The sequence below is a fragment of the Pseudopipra pipra genome, chromosome Z (genome assembly GCF_036250125.1).
Source record: "Pseudopipra pipra isolate bDixPip1 chromosome Z, bDixPip1.hap1, whole genome shotgun sequence".
Taxonomy (NCBI): domain Eukaryota; kingdom Metazoa; phylum Chordata; class Aves; order Passeriformes; family Pipridae; genus Pseudopipra; species Pseudopipra pipra.
The window spans coordinates 44646037-44658942 of record NC_087581.1 but is presented as its reverse complement, the minus strand read 5'-3'; the positions used below and the strand labels follow the sequence as shown (position 1 = coordinate 44658942).

General features: G+C 42.0%; 1 protein-coding gene across 1 annotated transcript; it reads right to left on the bottom strand.

Annotated features, from left to right (window-relative positions):
• Nucleotides 1–516: 516 nt before the first annotated feature.
• Nucleotides 517–7029, bottom strand: LOC135407259 (uncharacterized). The gene is made up of 3 exons (XM_064642147.1): nucleotides 6814–7029; nucleotides 1451–2006; nucleotides 517–706 (listed from the first exon to the last, which is right to left on the bottom strand). The coding sequence occupies exons 1-3, from the start codon at nucleotides 7027–7029 to the stop codon at nucleotides 648–650; spliced, it is 831 nt and encodes a 276-aa protein (XP_064498217.1). The 3' UTR covers nucleotides 517–647.
• Nucleotides 7030–12906: the final 5877 nt, after the last annotated feature.

The following is a 12906-nucleotide window of genomic DNA, read 5'->3' as shown; positions in this document are numbered from 1 at the left end:
TGGTGTATTCTGCAATACACGGTTCTTTCTGCGTTGCCTTTTTTCCTCGAGAGTGATCCTGCGTGTGTTCTCAAAGGAGACAGCTGCGTTATAGATGGCGTCTCTCCAGGCCTCCCGATTTGAGGCCAGAGTCGAGTGGTTAGGATGCGGCGCTCTCACCGCCACGGCCCGGGTTCGATTCCCGGTCAGGGGACTTCCCCGGGCAGATGGAGCTCGTCAGCCCTGTAAGGCCATCCATCTAAGAGAAGGTCACTCTAAACAAACCTACGTCCTGAGGACCTCGCTGCCACTGTCCGAGCTCGCTCAGCCCCAGCAGATGAACCTCAGGATTAAAGGGTGGGCTCAGTTCAGCGCACACTGTGTCTCACCTAAAAAATCCACTGTGCAAGCTGAAAGGGTAATGACCTTTCCCAAATCTTCATTCGCGAAGACTGGCCATGATTTCATGGTTTGTAGGATACAATTTTATCACACTTGAAGTAAACACAGATAATCAAGACACAGCAATGACAGAAATTGCAATTAAAAATTATATTAAAACCCCAGGAAAAATTCATTACTAAAACAAGCAGTACAAACAATATCAAAACACAAAATGCACAGACTCAGCTATTTATCAGTATGTAGCAACTTCCCTTAATATGTGTTTAACACTCACGAACACTTGTGGTTTGACAGCTTCCTGTGACAGACTCTAGCAGGATCTCTGTCCAAGAAAAATGGGAGAGGGTTTGGCAAGAAATTCCTTTGATATTAATGAGAGGGCAGAACTCATCTGGGCCAAAATAAAGAGAGCAGAAACCTGTAAAACACTGCAGGTCATATCAAAGCAGGAAATGAAAACTGAAAGAGAATTTGAAGAACACCTTGTAAAGGACGCTCAGACTGGTAGTAAAAAGGCCCTTACACACATCAAAGGAAAGAAGGTAGTTACAAAACCCATGAGATATCTTACTAACAAAAGTCTAAACCGTGGAGCGGTGAGAGGCGGTGGCCAAGGGTGGTAAAGGTAGCACAGAGAAACTCAAAGAGTTGTGTGCTCCAGGCTGCAGTTGGGGGTGCTGGGAGTTCATGACTCCACATCTGCTTCACATCGAGGAGGACAGGGGATCTGTATCAACATGAAGTAACATTATAGGGAATAGGAGCTTAAACAGGAAAGTGAAAGTGAACCCTAAACAGGGTGTGTAAACATGATGTCTGGAAGTGGAGAAAGTCACCCAAAAAGCAGGCGATATTTAGCCACAAGTGATGAGGGACCTCAGCTACCAAACTGTGGAACCACTAGGGAACCATCCTCATGGCTGGGAGGTGGCCACCACAGCACCGCTGCCCACTCAGGCCACACCAGAGCCCGTCTGGAGAGGGAGAAACCAGCGAGGCCGACCTCGCTCACTTGTGGAGCTGAACCACTTATGGCAAACCTCACGGACAAAGGTAGGCGACCAACCTCGACTAACCCACTCCATCTGAGGCTCGGGCCCACCGTGCCCCCTCAGGTGCGCGATCCCGGGGTGGGGTGAGGCGCGTCCCCGCGCCTGCGCGCGGCCGCCGCTGCAGGCCCGTGTTCGCCGCGGCCGCGCGTGCGCGCCCCTCTCCCCTCCCGGAAAAGATGGCGGTGGCGGGGGGACCGGCCGGGGGCAGCGAGTGAGGGACGGGGCGGGCAGGGTTGGAGGGAGACGTGGTCCCGGCGCCGACGCGGCTGAGGGGAGGCAGGTGCTGGGCAGCGGGGAGGGGGAGGACGAGGAAGCCGGGGGTGCCTCGTAGCGGGGATGAGGAGCCGGGGAGCCGGGGCAGGGAGGCGGTGAGGAGGGAGCGCGACTGCCCCGTATGCGCGGGCGCCCCTCGCCCCTCACGGCTCCCTCACTGCCCTGGGGACGGGGCGCAGCTCGGCGGCCCGGCGGAGGAGGCGGAAGAGCCGCGGCAGCGCTGGCGGGGGCAGAGGAAGGCGCACAGGTGAGTTCCGGGACCGGGCTGAGCCCTCGGGGCGCTGTCCCCGCCCGGCCCTGTGCGGGTCACCCAAAGCCCATAGCGCTGCTCTCGTTCACGAGTTTATTTATTTATTAGCGGTGGCACAAATGTGATTCGGCGTCACTTAGTGGTTTGGTTCCTCAAAGCGTGCTGGAAAGCATTCGGCTGCTCGGTAGCTGAAATGCCACTGGAGTGTGAAGGCTGCGTCTTAGGAAGAGCTGAGCCGCTGTCCTCTGTGAGAAGATATTTAAGGGCCTTGACGTGGAAAGCCCTCAGTTAAAAAACTGTTAGACAACTTATTAATCTCGAAAATCTCTGTTAGCAGGGCTTGTTTTCTGTTATGTGCCCTCTCTGACCTCCTGCGACGAGGGGCGGATGTGTACAGGTGTCTGTGACGGCAGCCTCGGTTGCTGTAGTAATTTTAGTCTTCCTTGCCATTCACAGCTTCAGAAGTGATTGGATGTAAAGCAAAATAGTTCAGATTTCTGTAAATGTCAGCTTCATTGAGTTAACTGCAGAGAAATGAAGATGCAGGTGTACTAAAGTATCTGACTCTGTTTGTTTACTACTGCCTTGCGTGTGTCCTCCCCCGTCGGTCCGTGCCTCTCCACCCCCCACCACCCCCGCCAACTATAAACAATATGATGGTTGTGACCTGAAGACAAGCCTTTTGGTAAAACTGTCACAGAAACTTTTAACTTTCTGAAAAAAAATAAAATAAGTTTCTGCAGAATGTGTTTTCATGTACTTGTTTCTACCAACTACTGATTGAATGAGAGGAGGTGTTTCTGTGTACCAGTGGAGAAGCACAGGTTTCAAAGCTTTTCTTCAGGAATATTGCTGACATTTTGGTAAGTTAAAGCTATGGCAAGAGTTAAGTGAGATTGAGTCATTAATGGCAATGCAGAGAAACTGACCTTTTTTCCTATCCAGGTGCAGTAATCTAATATTTTTAAACTGGCTTTGAATAGAATTGTATGCCAGATGGGTTCATCCAATCCTAAACACTCAAGAAATATTAGCCTTAAAGTGAATGTCATGAGGTCGTTGTTATGCTTCAGCTTCAACATCCTTGATATGTTTTTTTTCCCCTTTAGTTACAATGAAGACTATTTATAGCATAGTTCTGTCCAGTGACAAAGACCTTGCTCTCCTTGGATGCTTTAGGAGTCAAAAAAGTATTAAAAAATTTGGTAAAAGGTATATATACTTGGTTGCATAAAGGAAAAACCAAAACAAAAAGTTGTGAAAACACACATGGTAATATAGTTACTTAATTTTTTTTTTATTTCTAAGTAATACAATAGGAAACTCTATTGAGCATAAAACATGTTTTACAGTCTGTCTTATTTGTGCATATCTTCCATGCAATGAAATCCACACTCAGATATATCAAATTTTGGTATCTGGGCATGTGTTGCACCAAATATTCCTCAAGTAACTGGCATCACAACTACAGGCTTTTTTTAAAGTGTACAACGAATACCCTCAACAGTGTGCTATGTCACTTATGCAGAGAGTTTGTGATACTGTTTTGGTTTGTATTAATGCTGAACTAGTAGCTGTTGGCCCTAACAAACACCTCCATTTTGTATTTACAGCACCTTGTGTATGCTTTCCATAATATATATGTATTTGTACGTATGTGTATATTTACTTTCAATAAATACTTCTAGGTTATTTCTGGTATCTTTTATATCTAGATAACCTCTGGAGTAAGGGATTTATATCTCCCTATGATTGTATTTAAAACTAAACAGCTTAGTTAACAATAAAGCTTCCTAAATCCTGTAATGATCAAGAAAGGAAGTTTTGATTTGGCTGACTTTATTTTGGCTAAACTCTGAAAATTCCTTCTTTGTGTACAAGTAAAACAGGTTGAATTGTTTTTTATTAGCTAACTTCTCATGTTTGTTTCAAACAGCTCAGTAAAAATAAAGAATTGTTCACACAGGTGCTATATTTGTGCTTTTAGAAATATTAGCAAGCTATTCTGAATTATTATGAGTGCATGAAATACCACAGAGGAGAGGATGAGGGAGTGGGGCCTGTTTAGTCTGGAGAAAAGACTGAAAGAATCTTACCAATGTCTGTCAGTGTCTGCAGGGAGGGGTCAGAGGATGGACCAGGCTCTGCTCTGTGGTGCCAAGCAACAGGACAAGAGGGAACAGCAGAAACTGATGCCCAGGAAGTTCCACCTGAACATGAGGAAGAACTTCCTTATTGTGTAGGTGACTGAGCACTGAAGAGTTTGCCCAGAGAGGGTGTGGAGTTTCACTCTCTGGAGATATTCCAGAGCTATCTGGGTGCAGTCCTGTACTGTGTGTTCTAGGGTGACCCTGTGAGGGCAGAGGGCTTGGACCAGCTGAGCCACTGTGGTTCCTTCTGACTTGACCCTTTTGTGAGTGGCAAGTGAAAGCACAGCACTGATTTTGGATAGTGTGCATCTTGTTTCTGCTTTCAAACTATGCTTTAAAAGTTGTTTCGTAGGATTATACAATAGAAGTCCTTTAATTCTGTGATCTTCTCTGACACAATCTGAAACTTTGATTTCAAAAAACTATGTTTTTTTGTTGTGCCTCATATTCTCCATTGAGTTGTCTCAGTGTAATTTGAACAGTAGGAGGCAATATCTTTTTTTTTAATATCAAGTTACTCTGTTTTCAAGTATGATTTTAGTAACTTGTGGTTAGTAACTTCACTTGTGCTGAAATAAGCAATGATTTAATGGACTGAAGTTAAGTAGCCAGCTTGGTGAATAAAACAGGCTGTTTTCATGTTTTAATGAGAGTATCAATATTATGAATGTTAAAAGAAAAAAGTTTAACCAAGATTATTTTATAATGACTGAAGTTTATTCAGTGAACCTTCCGCTGTAATTTTAAAAAATGCATGAACTAAGTGTACTGAATGTGGACTCAGCTGGAAAGTAGTTGTAACTGATATTTAAATAGATCTTCTAATTGTTTGCTGTTAAAGCTCATATTTTCATCATTCATTTATTACCAGCATTAGCAAAGCAAAACCACTTTTACCTTAGAGTCATGAATTTTACACCCTTCAGATTAACATACCCAATTTATAATGTTTTGATACCTCCCACTGTTGGAGTTTTGATCCTAATCAACTTCAGTTGTGATTACAAGTATTACTTTGTTAAAATAGTGTTTGAATAAACTGTGATGGTGATTTCAATGGCAAGTCATGCTTTGCTCTTGCAGAACATGAGTTATTGGGTGATTGCCATTCAGTTTTAGTTGGAGGTTTGCATCCAGTTAGATCAGTTGTAGCTGATCAGTGGGTGATCAAGCTACAAGGCATTAAGCATTTGCTCAATATTGTGCATCTGTATGTGACGTGTGTCCGTGAAGGTTATGGGAGAGGTAGGTAGTTGCCAGAAAGGTTAAAGAGATTAATACTTGCTTGGTTTTCTTGTCTCCATATGCTGTTGTAGCAGTACCTCTGATACTGCTTGCTGGTCATGGTTACAAAGATAGTATATGCTAATTTGAGCTGACTGCCAAAGATTAGTTGGATTCATGAGTATGTTCATTTGTGTCTTTAATAAGAAATGATTGCTTTAGTATTAGTCATCACTAGTGGAAATAAGAAATTTTAAAAAAATGAATGCTTTTTAAGATCAGAGAGAATTTATTTTGCCATTACTTCCATGTGGATTTTCAGAAGGTGAGAAATAAAATTCAGTAGACAAGAATATCTTCTGAATAAGTAAATACAGTTGTATTAGGAGAACAAGTAGTTTGATTTCTCTATGGAAGTGTTAAACTAAAACACTGAAGTTTAAGTTTCAATAGCATTTTGATATGTTTTTCATAAGTGTAGCGTTATTCTTCAAGGGTGCATTTTAACCACAAATTGATAAAATATTAATCTCTAATGGAAAAAGAGACCTTATTCATGCAAACTTAATTTTCAAAATAAAAAGAATTGAGGATGTGTGATAAAGTGTAATGATGCCTTTCTTAATGCTGTGATTTTTTTGAAGAGATGAACTTTATATTCTTACCCTCTAATAGAATTCTGATGACGTAGGAAAACACTGCTTAAGGCTTACCTTTTCACATATAGGTTAAATTCTTTGAGTGAAAATTGTATATTTTTTTCTGGAAATCAATAAAAAACTTTCTTATTTGTGCAGTTAATGGTATGATTGTTGGTTGCTTTAAATAGGTTCTGAAAGGTGCTGAGTTTCACAAAACTGAGTTTGGCTGTTAGTAGATTGGCCTTTTTTGTAGTAACTGGCATGTGGAGGGAACTGGAAGGAAACTAGGACTTCTCATTATTGTGTGACAAGAGTGCAAAGAAATCATGAAAGCATGAATTGTGTGAGTTGGCTTTCCCTTTATTAATGGAAAAAGGTTCTCAGGATCACATGAGCTTTTTCTCTTCTTTGAAACCCCTGCTATGGAGAGCCCACATTGCTGCTGTTCTTCCATTTAAATGGCCTCAGACAAGAATCTCTTTAGAACTAAGCAATAGTTTTCTTAAAGAATGGTGTTAAAAATTCCAATTTAACACATTTTATACAGAAATTTAGTTATATTACTCAAACATGCTTGCTTTGTCTCATTGTTTTTTCCACTTTAAGGGAATTGAGTCTTAAAACTCAATATACGACTTGGTTGTACTTTTCTGTTTCTTGGAATAAGATTTCAAGTATTTTTACATACTGTAAGTTGAAATGCAGTTAATCAATGAGAAGCATTTTCCTGCAGCCCCCTCTGGGTTGTTTTGTTATAGGCTGTACTGGAGTTTGTATTTGGATTGTGGACTCCTTGTGTAGGTATGAGGTAACTTCTAATTCAGGTCTGTCACCCTGACCTCAGTGCCTGGGATTGTGTTGAGTGCCATTCCGTGCCATCCTAAACCCAGCTTGGATTTACGAAAGGCAGGTCCTGCTTGATCAGCCTGGTCTTCTATGACAAGGTGACCGGCTTGGTGGATGAGGGAAAGGCTGTGAGTATTGTCTACCTGGACCTTAGTAGAGCCCTTGGCACTGTTTCCCACAGCATTATCCTGGAGAAGCTGGCTACTCATGACTTAGACACATGCAGTGTTCACTGGGTAAAAAACTGGTAAAAGACATCCAGGCCCAGGGACTTGGGGTGAATGGAGTTGCATACAGCTGGGCCTGGTCACTAGCGGGGTTCCCCAAGACTTAGTGTTGGCCAGTCCTGTTTTACGTCTGTCTTTAGTGACAAGGCGATCAAGTGTTCCCTCAGTCAATTTGCACACGACACCAACTTGGGCAGAAATGTTGATCTGCCAGAGCACAGGAAGGATTTGCAGAGGGATCAGGACAGGCTGGATTGGTGGGTTGGGGCCAATGGTATGAGGTTCAACAAGATCAAGTGCCAAGTCACAACCCCCTGCAGCACTACAGGCTGGGGGCAGAGGGGCTGAAAACCGGCCCAGCAGAAAAGGACCAGGGGGTGCTGGTTGACAGCAGCCCGGAGTGTGCCCAAGTGGCTAAGAAAACCAGTGGCATCCCAGCTTGGAGCAGCAGTAGTGTGGCCTGCAGGACCGGGGAAGTGATTCTCCCCCTGTACTGGGCCCTAGTGAGGCCACACCTTAAGTTGTGCTCAGTTGTGGGTCCCTCATTGCAGGAAAGACTGCTGAAACAAGTCCAGAGAAGGGCAACGGAGCTGGGGAAGGGTCTGAAACAGAAGTTCTGTGAGAAGCAGCTGAGGGAGCTGGGGGTGTTTAGCCTGGAGAAAAGGAGGCTCATGGGGACTGTATCACTCTCTACAGCTACCTGACAGGAGATTCCAGCCAGATGGGAGTCAGTCTCTTTCAGTCAAGTAACAAGTGATGGAACAAGAGGAAATAGTCTCAAGTTTCGTGGGGGGAGTCTTAGACTGACTATCAGGTAAAATTTCTTTGCCAAAAGGGTTGTCAAGCATTGGAACAGGCTGCCAAGGGAAGTGATTGAGTATCACAAAGTGATAAAAAAGTGATCTCTTTTAAATCCCTAGAGGTATTTAAAAGACACTTAGTTGTGGCAATTAGGGGCAGGGATTTGGCAGTGTTATTGGTGTTGATGATCTTAAACATCTTTTCCAAACTAAACAACTCTATGATTCTAAAAGAAGTATTTGCATGCCTTAGTAAGCATGGCAGGATAGAACTTAGAGCTGTCAGTGTAGTATGCTGTAGCCTGATCCTTATTTTGGTTTGTCTCTTGATAATTGAATTGTTTGGGGTTTGCATTGTATTACTTTTTAACTCTTTTTTTAGGAATATGGAAAGGTAAGAGTGTGAATAAAAATGAGATACACACTGCAAATCTGAGTATATAAACAACAAATGACATTCAAACGGAATGGTGAAAATAATAAGTATTGTAACACTAAATGTGTCCCCACAGCTTCAGAGGAAATTACCCACTAGTTTGTTTTTGCAAGTGTTTCTTTGTGCAAAAGTTCTGTGAACATCTTTGGTCACACACTTTATGCTCAGGTTTATACAGCAGAACAGACTTGTATCCATGTTGCTGCTTGTGTTGTCCCTGGAGAAACAGGGAACTTCAGACTGATAGGAGCAAAATGTTGCTATCTTGGAATTATTATGAGGAATTTGTCCAACCTATTCATTATATGTAATGTTGCTTTGTGTTGGAATAATTTCCTGGAGATTTTGGTGTTTGTTAAAAACAAAAAAATATGGCATGTAGTGTGCAGAGATTTTTGTTGTGTTGAGTGTTTCTTGTTTTGGGACATTTTAATTAATAGTTTTTCATAAGTATCCTTTGTAATAAACTTGTGTCCTTCTCCACTGGGATAGAGTTGTAAACTTTTTTCTAACAGATAGCTGTTACTCACTGTGGGTATAAAGTTCTTGCTTGCAGCTGGTCTCTGTTCTCAGAAATTATTGATTTTCCAAGTAGTGGAGTTTGAAAGCAATATTGCTTTTCATGCCACTCCTTTTTTTCTCTTAATTACAACATGTAACTACACAAAGGAGTGTGCTGCAGAGCAAGTTAAAATTGAGGTGAGTTTATAGCTCGATCTGTATTTCGATGCTTTTGTTTGCAGGGAAGAGCAGGAGATTTAGTTATTCCTTGCAGCATAGGTCTGAAGATCAAACTTACACAGTCTGTTAAAAAGCAGTAGTTTGTGCTATTACGGGAGGACTCCTTATTGAAATGGCTCTTTTCACATGTATGTGGGCTCTTTGTTATGCAAGAGGATAATATTTTTTTTCTTAGATAGTAGGTAGTATTTTTTATGTACAAACTATTTGTGTGCCGAACATACATTCTGAAAAGTCCTTCTATGTACTTAACGTTAATGAACCTTTCTTTGGGTATGTTTGAGAGCATATGAAGGATGTGGTGGGAAAGTAATTTATCATATTGATACCTACTTGGGGCTGTTGGAATTTAGTAGCTTGGAGAGTACATTCTTTTAGTTCCTAATTTTTTTAGAAGTGTAATTTATTTCAGTATTGTCCTGGAATTCAGTAACTGTAGGAAAAGTGTTTTGTGAGGCTGTGGTGTAAGAATTTGATCAAATATATTCATGTTCTACAAGAAGTAGCCATGCTACTTGTTATCCTCACAGATGGTCAAGCCTGCTTCAACTAGTGTGATGTAATAACAGCTTTTATTTTGATTGAAACATTTAAATATTCAGTTATCATTGATAATTGAAATATTTAAAATAATTCTATGCTAATCAAAATCTGGAGTAAAAATCACCTGACTTATCTTTGATTTAGTTTAATAGTGCAATCCATTCCTTGCCTGCTTGAACCATCTGAAAAGAGGTTGTTGGAAAGTGCAAGATTTTTTGACTGCAGCATGTTAATTGTCATCTTAGTCATTAGCAGTTGCCTCCATTACTTTGTGTGTGTGTAACAGCCTTTGGAACAGGCTCAGCTTCATCAAACTGTGAAACAAGACAATTCTAAGTGGTGTGCATAGTTTGATCAAGCAGGCTCTTACTCCTCCTAAGTTGTGTTTTGTGTGTAGAGTATCTGAATAAAAATACTGAACTCCTCAACTGTTCCATTTGGACACAGGTCATAGTGCTGTGTTTATGGTTCTAAATTCAGATGCAAGTCTTGCAGAGAACTTCCACTTTGTCTCAAGTTGCTGACATCTTTGTGTCATACCACTACTGCCTGTCTTGGTTTGTGTTGCTCAGATTACATATCTCTTTACCGTGGTTACTTGTTTCCAAAACACCATCCTAATACTTGATGTGTTTTAAAAATATAATGGAAAATATTTTTTTGTGTTGCAAAGTCCTTTGGTATCAACATTGATCTTGATGGCTAGTTGTGTTGGTCTTTACTATTCAGTAAAAATTAAGGTTGTTCTTAGGACCAGAAATTTGGCATGCCTTCATTTATGAAATTTTCATGCAATTAAATGCTGAGTTGTAGTTCCCAAAGCTTTGAAGCATTGTCAGAACTCTACTTAATGGCTTTTAAGGGTCCAAGTGGCTGACCTTTGCACTGCTCTTTCCTATTTAGTAAAAAATACCTTTCCTGTAGTTGACATAGTTCCTGGTTGAAATTTTAGTATTCTGTAGCAACTTGCCTATTTCATTGAAAATACTGGCCATCTTATCATTTTGCTGTTCAGTAAAAGCTTCAAATACATGAGTAGACACTTCATTTTCATGACAAAGAGGAATCAGCTTTCATTCTGAAAGAAAAGTTTGTACTTTCAGGCCTGCACCAATGCCCTTCCAGTGCCCATAATGCCTGCCCCAAGGAAGGAGTTCTCTTATCCACACATTGAGGAGTTCCTGGAGTGAGAAATTCCCGTTTGTGATGTGCAGAGCACAGACTGTAAAGGGCTAAGTAACTGTGTTTCTTCTACTGTAGCAGAAGAGATACAGGACACAACTCTTTTTTAAACTCAGTACTTTTATTTTTTTTTTTTTTGTAATGGGCATGTGTATTTTTTTCATTGTGTTTCTTAGAATTCAGCTATGTTGGGGAGTTTGTTCTCAGACAACTGCAAGAGAAGTGTAAGGAACAGAACAAAGGTCTCTGTAACCTTTGTTGACCTCACCAAGGCTTTTGATACTGTGAGCAGAAAAGGTCTATGGCAGATTTTGGAACGTTTAGGTTGTCCCCCCAAGTTCCTTAAAATGATCATCTCACTCCACGAGGATCAGCACGGCCAAGTCAGATATGGCAATGCACTTTCTGAGCCCTTTCTAATAACTAATGGTGTGAAACAAGGCTGTGTTCTTGCACCAGCTCTATTCACAACCTTTTTCAGCATGATGCTCCAAAGGGCCACAGCAGACCTCGAGGATCAGGACGGTATCTACATTTGATACCGTACTGATGGAAGCCTATTCAACCCGAGGCGACTGAAGGCCCAACTAAGACCTTAAACCATCTTGTCCGGGAGCTGCTTTATGCTGATGCCCTTGTTGCCCACACAGAAGCAGCTCTGCAGCGTTTAACATCCTGCTTTGCAGACGCTGCTGAGCTCTTTGGTCTGGAAGTCAGCTTAAAGAAGACAGAAGTTCTCCATCAACCTGCACCTCAGGAAGTCCCCCATCATCCCCACATCACCATTGGTGAATCAGAGCTCAAATCAGTCCAGCAGTTTAATTACCTAGGCAGCATCATCTCCTCAGATGGTAAGATTGACAGAGAGATAGACAACAGGTTAGCAAAGGCATATAGTACCTTCAGAAAGCTTCATAAAAGAGTTTGGCAAAATAAACACTTGAAGAAAAGTACCAAGATCAGTGTTTACAGAGCCATTGTGCTGTCTACTCTCTTATATGGATCCGAATCATGGGTCATCTACCGCCACCACCTGTGTCTCCTAGAACGCTTCCATCAACTCTGTCTCCATACAATCCTAAACATCCACTGGTCAGATTATGTGACTAATATGTCTGTTCTAGAACATGCAGCAGTCACAAGTGTTGAGGCCATGTTACTGAGAACACAGCTGTGCTGGGCAGGGCACGTCTCCAGGATGAAGGACCACCGCCTCCCTAAGATCTTGCTTTATGGTGAACTTGCCACTGGCTGCTGCATGAGAGGAGCCCCAAAGAGAAGATACAAGGACTCCCTGAAACAACATCTCAGCCTTGGCCATATTGATCATCATAACTGGTCCACTCTGGCCTCCAATCAGGAGGTCTGGAGACACACCATCTATAACGCTGCTGATGCTTTTGAGGAAGCACACAGGATCACCCTTGAGGAGAAAAGACAACACAGAAAGAATTGTGCCTTGCAGAATATACCACCTAAGGAGTCCTTCTGCTGTGCCTTTTGCAACTGGACTTGTTTATCTCGTTTTGGCCTTTTTAGCCACCAGCGCACTTGTAACAAGTCTGGGTAGAGCCCTTCCCAGATCTTCGTTCGTGAAGCCCAGCCATGATGATGGTGGTAATGTTGGGGGGTGTACAGGTATTTGAATTAGCCATTCTTCAAAGAAAATGCTGTACGTGGCTTGAATAATGGGGTTTCTGGAGTTAAATGCCTTTCTGGTCTCACTGAGGTTGTTTGTAACTTCTGTATTTTCTGCTCAGAAAGATCTACATTTAAGTTCTCTACTCTTTTTAAGCTGTTTCCTATGGAACTTGCAATCCAAGGGTTCACATAAAGTCTCTTTGATTACTCTGTATTAGTCAGGAAAGACTTGGATGTGGAATGAAGTTTGGGTAAAATTGTTGGTTGTCAGCAGGTGCTATACAACAAAAATAATTGTTGTATAGCAGCTGCTACACATCAGGATCTAGACCAATAAAAAAAAAGCAAGCTGATTACATTAGAATTTACTAACTTTTGACATCAAAAAGCTACCAGTCAGCAGTTTAGGACTGAAAGCTGCAGTGCCAGTAACCTTGACACTACAGTTGTCACCAATCACAGCTGAGAAGATCTTGTCAGCAGGCATTGCTGAGGTACATGAGGTTCCAAGCTTAG